The sequence below is a fragment of the Schistocerca nitens genome, chromosome 3 (assembly GCF_023898315.1).
Source record: "Schistocerca nitens isolate TAMUIC-IGC-003100 chromosome 3, iqSchNite1.1, whole genome shotgun sequence".
Lineage (NCBI taxonomy): Eukaryota > Metazoa > Arthropoda > Insecta > Orthoptera > Acrididae > Schistocerca > Schistocerca nitens.
In genome coordinates this window covers 773,899,818-773,917,405 of record NC_064616.1, presented here as the reverse complement: position 1 = coordinate 773,917,405, position 17,588 = coordinate 773,899,818, and the positions used below count along the sequence as shown (strand labels likewise).

Genomic DNA, 17,588 nt, shown 5'->3' with positions numbered 1-17,588 from the left:
AAGGCTGCTACCCCATCCTCGTCTTGAACACATGGCTGCAGCTGGCGGTACCCAGTCATCTTGTTGTCTAGTATAGCCCTGGTGTCATAGTAGTACTGTTGGGCTCCAAATGCCTCTGTCTCAAAATTCACAGTTATTCATACTGTTCCAGAGTGCATTTGTTGCACTGCTGACTGGCTCTCAGTCACGTAGCTTATAACATAGTTGTAGCTCCAGTGACTCCGTCCAGCATGCTTAAGCTATTACCATTGCACGATGTAGGTTTTGCAGAGTACAACTGGCCAGTCTTGCAACCCATTAGGATACTTGTCGCTGCACTGTGCTTACTGGCCATACCAGCCAGTGGTAGCTAATGCAACATTCCATGGCAGCTCTTACAGATTTCACCTGAGACTAGGTAGCGGCATTGACACCTTCATAGGTGAAAACACTTTTCAGTGTCATTTTCCCTGTAGCTACCCAGAAGCTCCACCAATTTTGTCTTCTAGTCGAATTCAAGGACATGTCTGTAGTAAACTGCTTATCTATTGTTATTCAGTCAATCAGTTTTAATTAAATTTGTTACTGCATAAAGGCACATAAGGACTGAAAAACAATTGCAAACCACTGTCCCATGACAAATAGCTTATTATCAATATGTGAAGTGTCATTTTTTTCTCAAGGTTTCTTTTCTACATTAAAATAATTATAATGTATAAGTGTCTGTGATATTTGCAATTTATTGGCTGTCTAATTCTCTGTTAACTTTTGTTAATTTATGAAAAATTTGCTGTAAATCAGATGCATTGAAGGATACTATGGAGATCCTAGAATTGGTATTGACATACCATGTAGGCCATGTCCATGCCCAGGAACAGCTGATTCGGGGCATTCATATGCAACACGATGTGCCCTAGATACATTAACTCAAGATGTAGTCTGTGAATGTGATGTTGGATATGCAGGTAATGATGAAATCAAATTACTTTTAAAGTTATTCTCTGAATATTTTAAGTACAGAATCAAATATTTTTGTAGGTTTTGGTCTGTGTGAAATGAGCTATGCCATTGCTAATTTAAGCAGCTGCACATAACATTGTTAAATGTTATGTTTTCATTTTTTTCTTTTAAAATTTCAGGATCTCGGTGTGACGTTTGTGCGGACAACTATTTTGGAAATCCAGAGACTCCTGGAGGATCATGTCGGCCATGTAACTGTAGTAAAAATATTGATCTCGCTCTTCCTGGTAACTGTGATGCTCGCTCTGGTGAATGTCTCCAGTGCCTCTTTCATACAGAAGGATTCCATTGTGAAATATGTAAAGCAAACTATTATGGTGACGCAATAAACCAGCAGTGCGCAGGTACTGTAATCATTAAAGAGAAAAAGATTACAATATGTAAATTTCAAAGCAAAACTGTTCAGCAACACCTTGAAAACATACTGAAATAGCATCAACTAACTTAACTTCCACTTCATATCTAGTTTTCATAGATCTGTTTCTTTTCTTTCTTAGGAAATTCGTGGTTGCAAACTTTGTTTTCAGTAACTGACAACTTGAAAATGAGGGACTTGGGTATCGAAAAAAAAAAAAAAAAAAAAAAAAAACAAGATATATTTATAGAGTAAATGCTTAGACACTTGTTTTACATAACAACTAGCATTCAACCTAAGAAGAGACTTCTTTACTTTAAAAAAAATTAAAAACATAGTCTCCTTGTTTACATTAGATTTTTCAGAAATATGCCACTGCTATTTCAGTGTTTGTTTTAAATTGAATTCCTTATCTCCAGTAGTAATCAAATTTTGATGCACTACTTTACTAGTCTCGGAAGATACATGGCAGTTCCATAGATAGAATCAAAAGTGAAGAATCATTTAATGCTTTCAGCTTAAATGTGATTCTTGGTCTTGTATAGCTGGATACTTGTGTGCTTTTCCATTTCCGTAGGTGTTCCATGTGGATTAAGTATGATGTACAACAATCCTTTTAGAGTTCAAGTTTCTACCAGTGTTAGCCTGAAAAATTGTTGCTTCTAGACTAATTCAATCTAACGAAAGTGAAAAATCAGAAAAAACAGTGCTGTATTGTGTGAAAAGTACATATTACACAATTTATACAAATTGTATTAAACTAATTTGTGTGTATACTTCATTTTACAGAATGTGTTTGTGACATCCTTGGGACTAACAACACGGCAGGACCATGTGATCGCAATACAGGACAGTGTCCTTGTTTGCCAAATGTTATTGGTCAAAAATGTGATGAATGTAAACCAAACCACTGGAAAATAGCCAGTGGTACAGGCTGTGAACCCTGTGGTTGTGATCCTATAGGTTCTACAGCTGAACAATGCAATCTTGTAAGTATACTGATCACTAAAAAATATAATAATATTTTAGAGTGAGCAACACTTAAACTCTCGTATTTGAAACTATGTTACTGTTAACTTGAAGTTCCATTGTTTTACAGTTTGATGGACAATGTACCTGCAAGCCAGGATTTGGAGGACGGCAGTGCAATGAATGCCAAGCTAATCATTGGGGAAATCCTACAGTAAAGTGTCATGGTCAGTATTTGGAAGAAATCTTGTAGTTGGAAATCCTAGTCTCAACTATGGAAAAGATACTTATATTTTCATTGTTACAATGTGTATTGTGTATATTTTTGAAAAAAAAAAATTCACTAAGATTATATTAACATCATTGCCCAGTTGAGCTGTTGTGCCGGTATAGTGTAGTCATGCTGGTACTCGTTGTTCTTAAGGAGGACATCATGTGAAAGCTTGGTAATATTTTCAGACTTGTTTACATGCCTATTAACCATTTAATTCTCTAACTATATGTCATTACATGTACTCCTTTTGTTACTTATTTTCCACCAAGGACTTTTGATTGCCATACTCATACCAGTTTTGATTAGGTGTGAAGTACAATAATTTATTCTTGCAACAGTCTAAGACAGCGGAAAAATTACAAGGGAGGATCAGAAAGTAACATGAAATAATTGTTTTCTCCACTGGCATTGCAGCTGGAATGTTGAAATTTCATAATGATATGGTCTGAAGTTTGCACTACTGACAGTGTTTTGTTTCCATGCGCAGCTCTAACAAGAGAAGTCTAAACTATGAAACAAACATGGCGTGCATGTTACTGTCGTCAACGTGTGAAGAACAATGAAGTGTAGTGTGATATTTGTGGGCTAAAGGGCATAAACAGAGTGAAATTCACAATGACATGCAAGGCATGTATGGGGACAACTGTATGGACCATAAAAATGTCTCCAGGTGGTGTACATTCTTCCATGAGGGCTGTATAAGCCTTAGTTATTTGTCATGCTCCAGGTGGCTGATAACAGCTGCAACTCGGCAGAATGTCAGAGCCATTGAGGCAGCAATTTTGAACAACCGTCATGTGCAACTGTGAACCTCTTCTCAGCAGTCCAACATTTCCTATGGTACAGCGTATGAAATTGTTCATGACATGTTGAACTTTTGTAAAGTTAGTACTCAGTGGGTGCCTATGAACCTGATAGACAACTACAAGGATCAGTGAATAATGACAAGCTTGGATCACTTAATGTACTATGCTGCAGAAGGGCATGACTTTCTGAAAGGAATCATCACTGGTGGAATATGCATAGTGTGCTATTGGTGAGCTCTGCTGAACACGGGACCATTGTGACTGCTGCAGCCTAAATCAAAACTTTTCTTAAGTTGCATTGTGCCCTGCATGACAAACGCCACAACTTTACTGCTGACAATATCGGACAACTTCACGATAGTGCTCGCCCCCCTGTTGCTGCTCCTGTTTGTGAGAAAATCGGCAAATTTGGGTGGGAGGGGCTCCAAGATCCACCATAAAGTCCGGACCTTGCACTGTCGGACTTTCATCTGGTTAGTCCCATGAAGAAATTCCTGATGCGCCAGCACTTTGCAACAGATGTGAGTGTGAAATCAGCAGTCCGCAGATCGTTATATTCTAACCAAATGGATTTCTACAAACAGGGCGTGTTGAAACTGGTACCAGAATGGGAGAAATGTGTTGAGTACATTGGTGACGGTGTAGAAAAGTAGGTAAAAGGTGCAAATTTATTTCTGATTTATTTGTTTTGTTGCATATTAAGATTTTGGTAATAATATTATCAAGAATTACTTTCTGATCTTCTCTCGTGTATCTTGTAATAATTGCTCATTGCTGTATAGATTTCTGCCAAGCAAAGTCTGTCAAAATTGTCCATAATGAAAGCTGCAAACATTGACTCTTGCAGATGTAAAGGATACTTATATTCATTCAGTTAACCACAGGACAGTGCCAAGAATCAAGACTCTACTATTATATCTGTGTGGGAGAGATAGCAAATAAGGAATGCAATTTTGAAAAAACTAAGGATAAGAAAGGAGAAGCAGATAATGAGATGCCATTTTTCAGACAATCTTTTTATTTTAGCAGTAGAAGAAATCTGTAGAAAGACACGTTGAGATAGAGACAGAAGGAAACTTAGTAGTTGAATGAAAATGTGTAAGATGAGGATTAAGAAAGAAATAAGCTAATAACAAAATCAGAGAATGAAACTCAGCTTACACAAATGACAATAAAATAGTAGATTGGGCACCAGAACATGGAAAAACTCATTTGAACGTAGTGTTCAACAGTGTTAACTTCACAGCTTAATTCCTAAATATGAAACAGTGAACCAATAACTTGTAGTGGAAAGAAAACTGAATTTTGACTTCCATTTGCTACCAAAGATGTAAAACATTTTTGTACATAGCATTGCAGACAGTATGTGGAAAATTGGGGCCGAACTGCACAATAGCTCTGGGTTCAGTGTGGGGCAGTGGTGGGGTACTGAGTGGACTGTGGTGGCCTGTTGTGGGATTGTGTACCACTGCGGGCTATGGCGAGGACGAAGCCTCTCCATCGTTTCTAGGTCCCCACTTCCATACAATAAAATACAAGTGGAAAATTGGTGAGAAGATACAAACGAATCAGGGAAGTGATGACATAGCACTGTAAATGGGAAGTGCATTAATCAACAATTGTAATGTGGCCAGAAGCCATGTTGAACTTCATTTGAGATCATGTAAAGCCCTTGGGTTTCCAGCCGGGTGGAAGCATTAAAGATACTGTGATGTTTTGAGAAGTCTTCATTTTCCGGTGAAGTGATGAGATATTGTGGATGCCTCAGTATTTTAGACAGGTGTTCAATAAGTAATGCAAAACTTTTTTTTCTGAAAACAGATTGGTTTTATTCAGGATTCCAATACACCATATTATTCCCCATTCTTTTGCTAAAAAACCCTATTTTTCAACATATTCTCAGTTCAGTGTGATAGCCTTATGTCACCTTACTGGGAGGGCCTGTATGTCTGCATGGTACCACTCTACTGGTTGACATTGGAGCCAACATCTTGCTCATCCACAAACTGCTTCACACAAAGTGCATCCTTCATTGGGCCAAACAGATGGAAGTCAGAAGATGTGAGATATGGGTAGTAGGGTGGGTTAGGAAGAACAGTCCAATGGAGTTTTGTGAGCTCCTCTCGGATGCACAGACTTGTGAGGCCTTGGGTTGGCATAGAGAAGGAGAAGTTCATTTGCATTTTTGTGGAGATGAACACGCTGAAGTCACTTCTTCAGTATCATGAGGGTAGCACAATAGGCTCCAGACCTTTCCACTGCACGTTGAGGGAGGACATGAAACAGAATAGCCCCTTCAGAGTCCCAGAAGACTGTTGGCATGACCTTAGCAGCTGAGGGTGTGGCTTTGAGCCTTTTCTTCAGAGGAGAAGTGGTGTGGTACCAATCCGTGCATGTCGTTTTGTTTCCAGTTTGAAGTGATGAACCCATGTTTCATCACTTGATGATGATCGACAAAAAGTTATCACGATCAGCTTCATACCAGATTGTCGTCCATTGCTCTTTATAGTCTTCTGCTAGGGGGCGCACCGCAAGGAACCCAGCGAGAACAAAACCTTGAGTACTGCAACTGATGGACTAGTGTGTCAGCACTACCAACAGAGATGTCCAGTTGAGCAGCAAGGTGTTTGATTGTTATCCATCAATCGTCTCAGATGAGTGTGTCAGCATGTTGCAGCATAGCAGGCGTCACAGCTGTATGCAGCCAGCCAGCACGTGGGAGATCAGACAGGTTTGCACGACCTTGTTGCGATAATGATAGACTCCTCACCCAACAATGCACTGTGCTTTAGTTAACTGCCAGGTCTCCGCTGATATTCTGCAAGTGCCTATGTATATCTGTGATGCTCTGGTTTTTTGCCAAAAGAAAGTCAATCACAGCTCTCTGCTTGAATGCAGATATATTATAGGTGCCATCTTGAAGGCCATGTATAGCACCACCACCTATTGGTATTTCATGAAACTATAGGAGCTGAAGCAGGAGTATTCCTTGATGTCCCACAACAAATTCCTCACTTTTTGAACTGAAACTGGCTGAGAAAAAAAAAAAAAAAAGTGTTGGCCTCTCGGATACCAGTGGTGTGCCACCTCCACCAGGCTGCAAGCAGCTAGGTCCTGTGTGGTTGGTGGGGGTGGGGGTGCACTTGAATTTCTACAAGGTCACTCAGGATGCATCTTGCATCCTGGACAGTGCTGAGAATGCTTTCATTGTATTGCTTCTAATGTGGGATTCCACGAAAAACTAGGTTGGTAAACTTCAACCCTATTGACAAGATTTTTGTGGATACTTACTTCTATTGATTTCTTTACAATGGTGTCCCAACAACCCATTGCTCAGGATAGCAACTTGGTGTTCTCAAAATCAAAAGTGTGGTATTGCTGTGCCACTACTTATTTCTCTGGGTGTCTTAGTTTTTTCACACCTTATGCGTTCCCCCACAGTATTTTGAGATGCAGCACTGTGACTGTCTGATGTATTGGTTACCACATTCACAAGGGATGCTGTATATCCCTGGTGTGTTAAGTTTGGTGGGTCTTTCACAGGTACAAGATACTCTGTCTTGTGTGGTGGTTGGAAGATGGTTTTGATGTTTCACTTTTCTAGCAACCTCTCAGTATGGCAGAGTGTGGTCCACAGTAATGAAAGAGAGAGTCTCTTGCATCCTTCCTCCCCTCTTCATTTTTCTGAATCTTTTTTATTCTTGAACATCTTTTGATCATTGCTTCACTGTACCCATTTTTAAGGAACAAATCCTTTGGGAGTTATAGCTCAGCTATGAAGCTTTGTCTGTTGCAGGTGTCATGCTCCCTATATACCATGGTGCTTAGCACTGTCTGCCTCTGCTGCAGATGATGACAGGTTGTTGCATGCGGGTACAGATACAGGTCTGTATGGGTCTTCTTCCTATACACTGTATTCTTTTTTATCAGTTTATCCAAGAAAGGAAGACATCCATTCTCCTCTGCTTCCATAGTGAAAGTAATATTGTGATGGCTGCTGTTAAGATGGCTCAGAAACTCATCCAGCATCTGTCATGTTCCCACACTACAAATGTATTGTTGAGATAGCAGAAGTAGTGCTCAGGTTTTTATCAAACAGTTTAAGTGCCACCTCCTCAACATGTTAAAGTGTTGTTCTATGTTGAGATCTCAGGGCCACTACACCTGCTTGCTCAAAAGATTCCCTGTTGCACTTGAAACAAACGGTAATCAGTGCATGCTCAAAAAACATAGGTATTTGTGGCTCAAGCTGTTGGGCCAGGATCACTAAGAAGTCATGAAGAGGTACTATTGGGGAGAATTATGCAACATCAAAGCTCGTGAGCAGGTCATCTCTTGGCAGTCAAGTGCCCTTAAGTACTTTAGCAAAATCAACTGAATGCTTTACATGGTGACTGCATCAAAACATTACTTCATTACCTTCACTATAGAAGTAGAGGAGAATGGATATCTCCTTTTCCTGGATATTCTAGTAAAGAAGGCAGATGGTACACTAGGCCATGCAGTGTATGGGAAGAAGAACCACACAAACCTGTACCTGCTTGCAACGAATTGCCACCATCCAGCACAGATGCAGATAGGGCTAACATCTTGATACATAGGGTGCATGTCATCTGTGAAAAAGGAAGTCACCCATCTGAGCTACTACACCGAAAGGAAATGTTCCGTAAAAATGGGTACAGTGAAGCACAGATTAGAAGGGTGTTAAAAAAAGATGCAGCAAGCTGAGAAGAGGAAGATGCAGACTAGTGGCTCATGCTTTTGTAAACCCTCATTGTCAGTTTTTTAAAGGCCTCATCACTACTGCTGTGGAGGCCAAGTTGCCACTGTTGTTACAGTAGGCAAGTTCATGAAATGTCTTCTGGTGCAGTACACCGCTAAGACAATTTCTCCCTGCCACCGTTACACAGCAATGCCTCAGGGCCAGGTAACAGAAGGTTCTACAACACCCCAAAAAATTAGTAATGAAGTCACACAAATGAGTTAAAAAGGTTTACTTATCTTTGTGACTTGTTGAATAATGAAGTCTGCAACACCGCTTGTAATATAACACAAAAAAGGCCCTCAATGGCTACCCGCAAATAATTGTAGGTAAACTTCATAGTACATAGCAAATTCAATTTACAAAAACTGTCTGTTCACTTCTAAGAGTTCACTAAATGACATTCCCTGTTCCAAGTCAGACCTCGATGATGATATGTAACCGAGTGGACGAGAGCTGCTCTTCTGTCTTCTGAGTAGGCTTTTGTCTGCTGTTGTCCAGTCATTGGCAGATTGAACTCGAGTGGCAATTGTCCAAGGTGAAATCGATATCTTCATCCTCAGCACCACCCGTGGTGCTGGTGGTACTCGCACAAGTGGAGAGTCTCTATGGCACTGGCACCAGCTCGCATCTTTTTGCCTGTGGTACTTTTGCCCTGGCTGTGTCTTGTTCAGATGACACAGCACTTTCCTTTCTTACTTGGGCCCACTCTAGCAAAATTGTGAGGCTGTATGAAACCTTAAACATCAAAACCATCCTCCAATCACTATGTAAGATGAAAGAGTTCCTTGGCCCTCTGAAAGACCCCCCAAAACTATACATGCTGGGGATATACAGCATCCCTTGTGAATGTGGCCACTAATACATTGGGCAAATGCAGCGCTGTACCACAAAATACTCTGGTGAACACATTATGTGTGTGCAACTGGGACACAGAGAGAAATTAATAATGGCAGTGTGTAGCATAAATGAATATCACACTTTTGATTTTGAGAACACAAAGTTGCTACATCAAGCAACTGGCTGATGGGACAGCATTTTAAGGAAATCAGTACAAAGAAGGATCCACAAGAACTTTGTCAATAGGTTCATAAAATGATAAGAACCTCACAGTGGCAATTAAGGCTCATCATGGTGTTTCAAGCAATTTCACATCCTTTAGTGAAAAACCTGAACTGGTGTGCCCAGACAGTAATAAAGAAATTATACAAAAAATGAAATCCGTCTCTCAAAGCACTACTGCATTTGTACTTCTATGCATAAGAGGGGTCTATCACATTATAAACCATATTTAGGAGCCCAGCAATCAACCTAATGCCCTTTAATTGGCAGAGAATAAGATGTGGAGAGAAACTGATGCACAGAACTACATCTTCAAAAACTTTGATTTAAGAAAGTATTTAACTGCAGATGAGGAGCAGTTTGTAACAACACGAAAAGAACATTTGGTAAGAATCCATGTCAGAGCCAACTATCTTCCAAGTACCATGCTGGGAACACATTATGAAGCAGAATGAATGAACAAAATGTAAGAGGATAACAATTTCATTATGCGAGTAAAGATGAAAAATTACCTGGAGTACATGTCCTGTAAACATGTACTCTCCTTGACAGCCAAAAGAGAAGTCCAGAGAATGAGGACTTTACTAGTATAAGTACGTATAAGAGTAGAAAGTATAAAATTGCAAGTATGACGAATAGCAGATAAATTAATCACAAAATTTTGTTGATGAAGATGCTTGCAAATGATATATGTATATAATGGAATGTCTATTGCCACTGTTTTTATCGATGAGTCGCATTTTTCTGTGTTTAATTGTGCACTACTGTAGTTGAACTATTGTTTTACAGCTTGTGAATGTGACCCTGATGGTTCACTTACAATGCAGTGCCACCGTGAAAATGGAACCTGTATTTGTCTTGAGGGGATTGGAGGAGAAAAGTGCAATCAGTGTGCACGAGGCTATCTGGGTTCAGCTCCACAGTGCAGTCCTTGTGGTGAATGCTTTACGAACTGGGATCGTATCCTCAACGAACTAAGAGGTAAACAGGTCTATGTAAATTTTGTCTATTTTTCAATAATTTAATTATGCAGTTATTGCATAGATTATGTATACATTCTGTTCACTTACAATGAAATATGGAAAATAATGCCAAGTAAAAATGTGTCTCTGAAGCACACCACATATACTGTTTTTCATATAAGTTACAGGAAACTGTCAAAAGAAAACAATACCAGGCTATCTTTTTTTGTAGTTTTGCCACAGATGTTAAGCATGTATGTTATGTCATCAGTACCAAACTTTAATATATAACTGCAAGCTCCTAGAAGAATAAAGAACTGTGTTGTGAAAACTGCTAAACAATTATTAGCTTGCATTTGTAATTTGATATCTCTATCATTTCCCAAATACTTAAATAAGTTGTTCTTGGTCATTTATTGATTAGATCAGACAAATCGAATTATCCAAGATGCATCAAAAATTAAACAGACTGGAGCAACTGGCGCCTACACTCGTGAATTCGATCAGATGGAAAAGAAACTTGAAGAAATTAAACAGATGCTAAGCAACACTTCGATCAGTTCTCAGGATCTTGAATCACTAAACAAACTTGTGGAAGACTTGAGGTAATTTATAATGATCTCATGGTGACTGGTATTAATGAACATTTTATCTCTTCAATCATTCACTATTTATTTCTGTAAATATTAATATAAATCATACTCATTTTTCTTTATTTACTTGTTTACAGAGGAACACTCAACCATTCATCACATGGACTTGATGATGTTGAGAAAATCCTACAAAATGCAACCCAGAGGATTCTTTTGGCACACGAGGCTCTGAGAGATCTCCGTGTCAAGAAAGACAGGCTTAATGCTACAGCTCTTGGCTTAAAAGAAAATGCTACTCGGTTGCAAGAAGCAAATGTTGAAGGTATGTAAAAGGACATATATTTTGCTCATTATAGAGGTTGTTCAAAAATTTGGCAACAGTGCAGACACTAAAACCAGTGTCGGCATTAACATAGGTAACAATACTCAGGAATAGGGATCCTAATACTAAAATGTGGAATGCAAAATAAACTAATGAAATTGTTGTAAAATTTGAAACTGATATGCAATGAAACAGAAAATAACTGGATCTCTCATTTCATCATCAAGTGGCTGAATTTGCAAGGCCCAGTTGTTGAATTGATGGAAGAAATAAATCTCACATCAGACATGTTTTCTACACATGATAATATTATGTCCCCTTTTTACCCTTCAGTTTGGTCTCCTCCTCCTTGCTAAATTCTGTTATGTCTATGAAAATTAATGAGACGATTTTCTTTTATTTTGTTTTTCAGGTGCTTTGAATCTCACACGTGAAGCGTGGGAGCGCTCTGAGAAAGCTCAACAAATAGCTGATGACAGTCAGTCAGCAATTGCAGATTCAGAAAGACAGTGTAAACGTGCTGAAACCCTTGTTAATCGCACCAGTAACCAATTTCTTAGACTCCAAGATGAAAACACTGAAGCACTTGCAGACCTTGAAACTAAACTTTTAGAGCTAGAAGAACAAATTCCAGATATTAACAACCAGGTGAGACAATGTGAATAGTAGGGATTTTATTTAACATTTGCTATTTACAATTGTGTGACCATTTGTATGGTCACACAAACCTGTTGCAAAGGTGCAACTAAACATTATTTATCCATAGTCAGTAGCAACCTGAACATATTTATTATTTAATTTTAAGTTGCAAATATCTTGTATGTAGAAGGACAAACTTATTATAACACTGAACACATCATGTACAGGTTTTGTCCCTTTTTGCTTGTCTATGTGTGACAGCTGATAGAAAGACAAATTTAAATGTCACTAAATTCTTCTTATGAATATTTATTTATAAAATTTATCTTTTCATAGCATGCTGGAAAGACATTGTGAATATAAACAATGGAAGGTAACAAGATTTCAGATGAATTCTTGTTCAGAGCTCAGGATTCATCTCGAAGCTTAACAGTGGTGTCAGCCTAGTTAATGTGTTTATCAGTGATTCAATGCCTCAACTATATGGTGTGTTGTTTCCTTTACCGAGCGAGGTGGCGCAGTGGTTAGCACACTGGACTCGCATTCGGGAGGACGACGGTTCAATCCCGTCTCCGGCCATCCTGATTTAGGTTTTCCGTGATTTCCCTAAATCGTTTCAGGCGAATGCCGAGATGGTTCCTTTGAAAGGGCACGGCCGATTTCCTTCCCAATCCTTCCCCAACCCGAGCTTGCGCTCCGTCTCTAATGACCTCGTTGTCGACGGGACGTTAAACACTAACCACCACCACCTTGTTACCTTTACTCCTTCCATTATTTATATCTGATAAAGGACATTCCATAACCATATTACACTGTGGGTATTAAGTTTTAATAGGTACATACAAGTGTACTATGAAATAAATCTCAATGTTGTCAAGTATGCAAACTTTGGGGAGAGCTGTTATAGAAATTAAGTATACACCAGTTATGTTTACTGAAGTTTGGCATAATGTACACAGGTTTGTGGAAAGCGTGGGGACCCATGTGACAAGCTGTGTGGTGGTGCTGGTTGTGGCAGCTGTGGAGGTCTGTCCTGTGAGCAAGGTGCTGTTACTATGGCAGAACGTGCCCTCAAATTTGCTGAAGATGCCAGGAAAACTGTTGAAGATAAGGAGGCGGAAGCAGATGATTTATTAAGAGGGGTATGTTTAATCAGTTGATCATTTATTTGTCACACACGAATGAGCCATAACTTCTGCAAAGTTATTATGATAACTCAAAGCTGTATATGTACTGTCATCACACTGGAGTAAACATTCTTCATTGCACATGTATTGGGCAATGGTGATAGAATGGGAAGAACATTCTTTGTAGCAGCAATTAATCACTAAGTCAGCTCTAATCATTAAAATTAATTCTATCTGTACACCTAAGCATGGTAGCAACCACTACTTTTAAAAATGAGGCTGGAGTCATTTTGGCATACAACAATTAATGAATATTTCACAAACTAAAGAAGTTGCATTATTATCAGTTTGAAAGGAAGAAAATCAAAACCTACCTTTAACTTATTGTCAAAGGTGGAAAATTATTAAGGAAATAACTGACTTCATCAAGCCAACAGAATCAGACACAGTTATTTAGAAGTCCTCTTTTTAGGCATGTGCTACAATAATGGCTGTTGCATGTGAAGTTTAGGAGTGTTTTCATTTTTGAATGCGTAAAATGTGACCTTGTCACTATCAGAGATAATCCTCTGTCATTAATAGTGACACTATTAAATCTCTGATACTTTTGAGGATTGAACAATGAATGAATCAGCAATTTGAAACATTATTTCAGGGTATAAGAATTTTCAGAATGAAAACCAAAGCTAACGACCATCAAAAGTTACTGAGAAATTGAGGAAAGTACTTATGTCATGAATATACAGAACAGACATATTAAGATGAGTACATGGGCTTGCATCATGATAAGTAAAAACAATTTTCACTGGATAATTGTCATTAAAAATGGAAAATTTCAATGAAAAGATCAAATAAAATATGGACCTATGCTGTGATAAGTATTTAAACAGTGGAGGCAGTTCTATAAAAATGTAGTAGATGGTACATACTGTCCTCAACAGTAAACAAAATTCTTCTTTCTCTCCAGTGTTTGTTCCGTGATAGGAGTGTTCTCATGTGATGGGCAATTGTACATACATAATATGAAAATTGTTTTACTTTAATTCTGTTGCTTGGTGCCCTTCTTGTCACCACAGTCATTCATCCTAAGACCATATATCTGCACATCTTACAAACTTTCTTTTATTTGAATCTAAATATTACAAGACTTTTTCTCCAAACTATGTGCCAATTTTTTTATATCTTTAAACTGTTTGTATCTGTTTGTGGAGTGCTTGTCAGTTCTATGAAGATGTTTTGTATCTAAAAAATAATATGAATAAATTTCAGGCCATATTTGTTGTGTATATATGCATACGTAATATAATGGTAGAATTTTTATCATGTTTAATGACATTTATTTGATCCCTAGCTTTAAATTAAACATTCATCTCAGTAATGTTCCTTTCTAATTGCATAGAACATGTAAACTGTTCCTTTTGCAAAAAGTACACTGGTCTTGGTATAGGATCAGTGTGCTAATTTTTGTAGAAATAGACTGATTATTTTGTGGGTGGTTTCAGATGATTAGTATATTAGGAAGGATAGGAGGGGGAGGGGGAGATTGAGAGGGAGAGGGTGACATCAACGAATGTTCTTTCCAAGTGGAGACTTACATACAAACACAGTACAAGGTATGTTTACGTGCAGCACCATCTTTGAAGATGAAGGGGTTTAAAAGTAGGTACTGGTGCAGGTACTGTCTCTCACATATGGTATGATCTCAAGACATTGGAGCATGCCAATATCTCTTGCATAATGTTGTCAAAGCACCACCAGTAGGATTCCAATGAAAAGCTGATCCTAAAGTTATGGTGGCACTGTTGTTTTCTTAATACCAAAAGTCCAGAAGCAGAAAGTGTACTGGTCAAGTGAAGTCAAGAGCAAAGCTGGCTGCAGTGTTGTCTTCTTATAAGCACCAAGCCTTTTCCTATCACTGATATAATGCTGGCTGGCACAATAGCACCATTCCCATTCTGGCCAGCTCCATAGTTTCTGCCTTGTTGGCACTACCAATATCCTTTGGTGCAGCAATATACATTGTTGAAAGTGGCCAAATCCTTCTGTTCTAATGAGAATGATACATGGTTCCATTTTGTGACGTACTGGCCAACACATTTTGTGGAGCCCTATCTTGGGATTAAGATAGTCATAATGTCATATAAATCACTGTGTTAGATGAAAGAAAGTTGATTATGATCATTCCATATCTGCCATTTTAGAGTTTGATATACGAGGGCTGTCAACATACATTCGATTATCGATATTTTTTTTTTTTTTTTTTTTTTTGTTATGTTGGTACACATGTCTGAAACATATGTTGACAGTTTCATGTGTGCAACATACTTCATTTGTTTTTTACAGATAGAAAGGTTAGACGTGCGTTAATGTGTACGGCAATTTTTGATTATTGTAAAAAATGGAGCAAAGAATTTCCTTCAAATTTTGTGTGAAAAATGAAGAACTGTTGCATGAGCACAGCTCAGGAGCTCTTGAATGACATCAATGATGATCCTGATTTGCTCAAAAGGGCCATAACTGGTGACGAAACATGGGTTTATGGTTATGACATCAAATCCAAAGCCCAGTTGTCCCAATGGAAGCATCCCGGAGAGCCAAGACCGAAAAAAGCATGCCAAGTTTGATCAAATGTCAAAGTTTTGCTGACTGGTTTTTTCAATTACCATGGCATAGTGCATCACAGATTTTTGCCTCAAGATTGTACTGTTGATAAGGAGTATTATCTTGATATTATGCGCTGTTTGCGAGAAGCAATACGCAAAAAACATCCAGGATTGTGGAAAAACAATTCGTGGCTTTCATATCACGACAATGCACCTGCTCATTCATTGTTGCTTGTGAGAGATTTTTTGGCCAAAAACAACATGACAATCATTCCTCAGCCAGCTTATTCACAGGATTTGGCCCCCTGTGACTTTTTCCTGTTCCCAAAACTGAAGAGACCTTGAAAGGACAAAGATTTTCAACGATTGCGGAAATAAAAACTGAATCACTGGAAGTACTCAAGGCTGTACGGAAAAGTGCTTATGAGAAGTGCTTAGAGGATTGGAAGAAGTGTTGACACAAGTGTATTGTATCTGAGGGGGATTACTTTGAAGGGGACAACCTGATTATTCATGAATAAATAAATATTTTTTCATAAAAATATAAAGTCACCTTACTTTTTGAACACACCTCGTACCATACTGCAGCCTTCCATATGACCACATTTGTGATCAAAAGTCTGTTAGGAAATATTACAGTTAATAGTGCATGATTTGGATACTGTGCACCAAAACCAAAATTTTGATGATTTCTGTTCGTATACTAAGGTGCATTAATACACATGTATTGTTACTCTTATTTCCTTCCCTCTAACATGTGGACTTATCTTCAGTAAGTAAAGCAATACATTTTTTATCGACCAATTTCAGTTGAAAAAATGTGTAATTTGTTTTGGGACATTGTGGAATATTCCCTTTCAGCCCCTATTGTTTCATGAAGTTCCAATAGGTGGTGGCACTATACGTAGCTTTAAAATGGCTGCCTGTAATGGCAATGCATTCCAAACTGAGAGCTGTCATTTAGTTTCTTTTGGCAGAAAACCAGAACACTGCAGATATTCATCGGTGCTTGCATATTGTCTATGGACCTGCCAGTTAACAAAAGCACAGTGAGTCACTGGGCGAGGTGTCTGACATCATCGCAACAAGGTCGTGCAAACCTGACCGATTTTCCGTGTGCCAGCCGGCCAAAAATAGCTGTGACACTTGCAATGTTGGAATATGCAGACACTATCATTTGAGGTGATTGACAGATCACAATCAAACACCTGACTGCACAACTGGATATCTTTGCTGGTAGTCCTGACACATTCACCCACCATTTGGGGAACTCAAAGGTGTGTGGCTATTGGGTTCCGTGCCACCTAACAGAAGACCATGAAGAGCAATGAAGAACCATCTGTGTTGAATTGCCTGCATGTTACAAGGCTGATTGTGACAGTTTTTGTTGAACATTGTCACAGGTGATGAAAACTGGGTTCATCACTTCAAACCAGAAAAAGAAAAAAAGGCAATCCACAGAGTGGCATCCCACCAACTCTTACCTTAAGAAAAAGTTCAAAGCCACACCCTCAGGTGGTAAACTCGTGGTGACAGCCTTCAGGGACTGTGAAGTGGTTATTCTCTCTGCTGCCTTCTCTCACGTTGCAATGACCAACTCAGAAATATATTGTGCTACCCTCAGGAAATAGAAGAAATGACTTTAGCATATTCATCGTCACATAAGTGCAAACAAATTTCTCCTTGTCCATGATAACACAAGGACTCACAAAAGTTTGCACACCTAACAGGAGCTCACAAAACTTCACTGGACTGTTCTTCCTCATTCACCCTGCAGCCCAGATATCACACCTTCCACTTCAATCTGTTTGGCCCAATGCACTTCACGGGAAACAGTATGTGGATGATGGGGGAGGTTATTGATGCAGCAGGTCTTTGGCTCCAATATTGACCAATAGAGTGCTACCATATGGGCATACAGGCCTCGTCAGTAAGATGGTATAAGGGCATTGCATTGAATGGAGATAGGGTTTCGTAGCCAAAAGATTGGGGAGTAATATGGTGTATTGGAATCCTGAATAAAACCAACCTGCTTTCAGGAAAAAATGTGGTGCATTACTTACTGAATTCCCCTAGTAAAAGGGCTGTAAATGAACTGTTCCAAACAGGTGCCAC

The 17,588-nt window shown here is 38.8% G+C and overlaps 1 protein-coding gene across 3 annotated transcripts in view; it reads left to right on the top strand.

The window, feature by feature from the left end:
- Nucleotides 1–17,588, top strand: part of LOC126248778 (laminin subunit beta-1) — a 376,490-nt gene that overhangs the window by 342,918 nt on the left and 15,984 nt on the right. For all 3 annotated transcript variants that reach the window (XM_049950147.1, XM_049950149.1, XM_049950148.1), the window contains 9 exons: nt 781–944; nt 1,119–1,343; nt 2,144–2,343; nt 2,454–2,550; nt 10,017–10,208; nt 10,614–10,794; nt 10,920–11,104; nt 11,517–11,752; nt 12,703–12,885. In XM_049950147.1, coding sequence (XP_049806104.1) covers nt 781–944; nt 1,119–1,343; nt 2,144–2,343; nt 2,454–2,550; nt 10,017–10,208; nt 10,614–10,794; nt 10,920–11,104; nt 11,517–11,752; nt 12,703–12,885 — 1,663 coding nt within the window. The remainder of the gene's footprint in view (nt 1–780; nt 945–1,118; nt 1,344–2,143; nt 2,344–2,453; nt 2,551–10,016; nt 10,209–10,613; nt 10,795–10,919; nt 11,105–11,516; nt 11,753–12,702; nt 12,886–17,588) is intronic.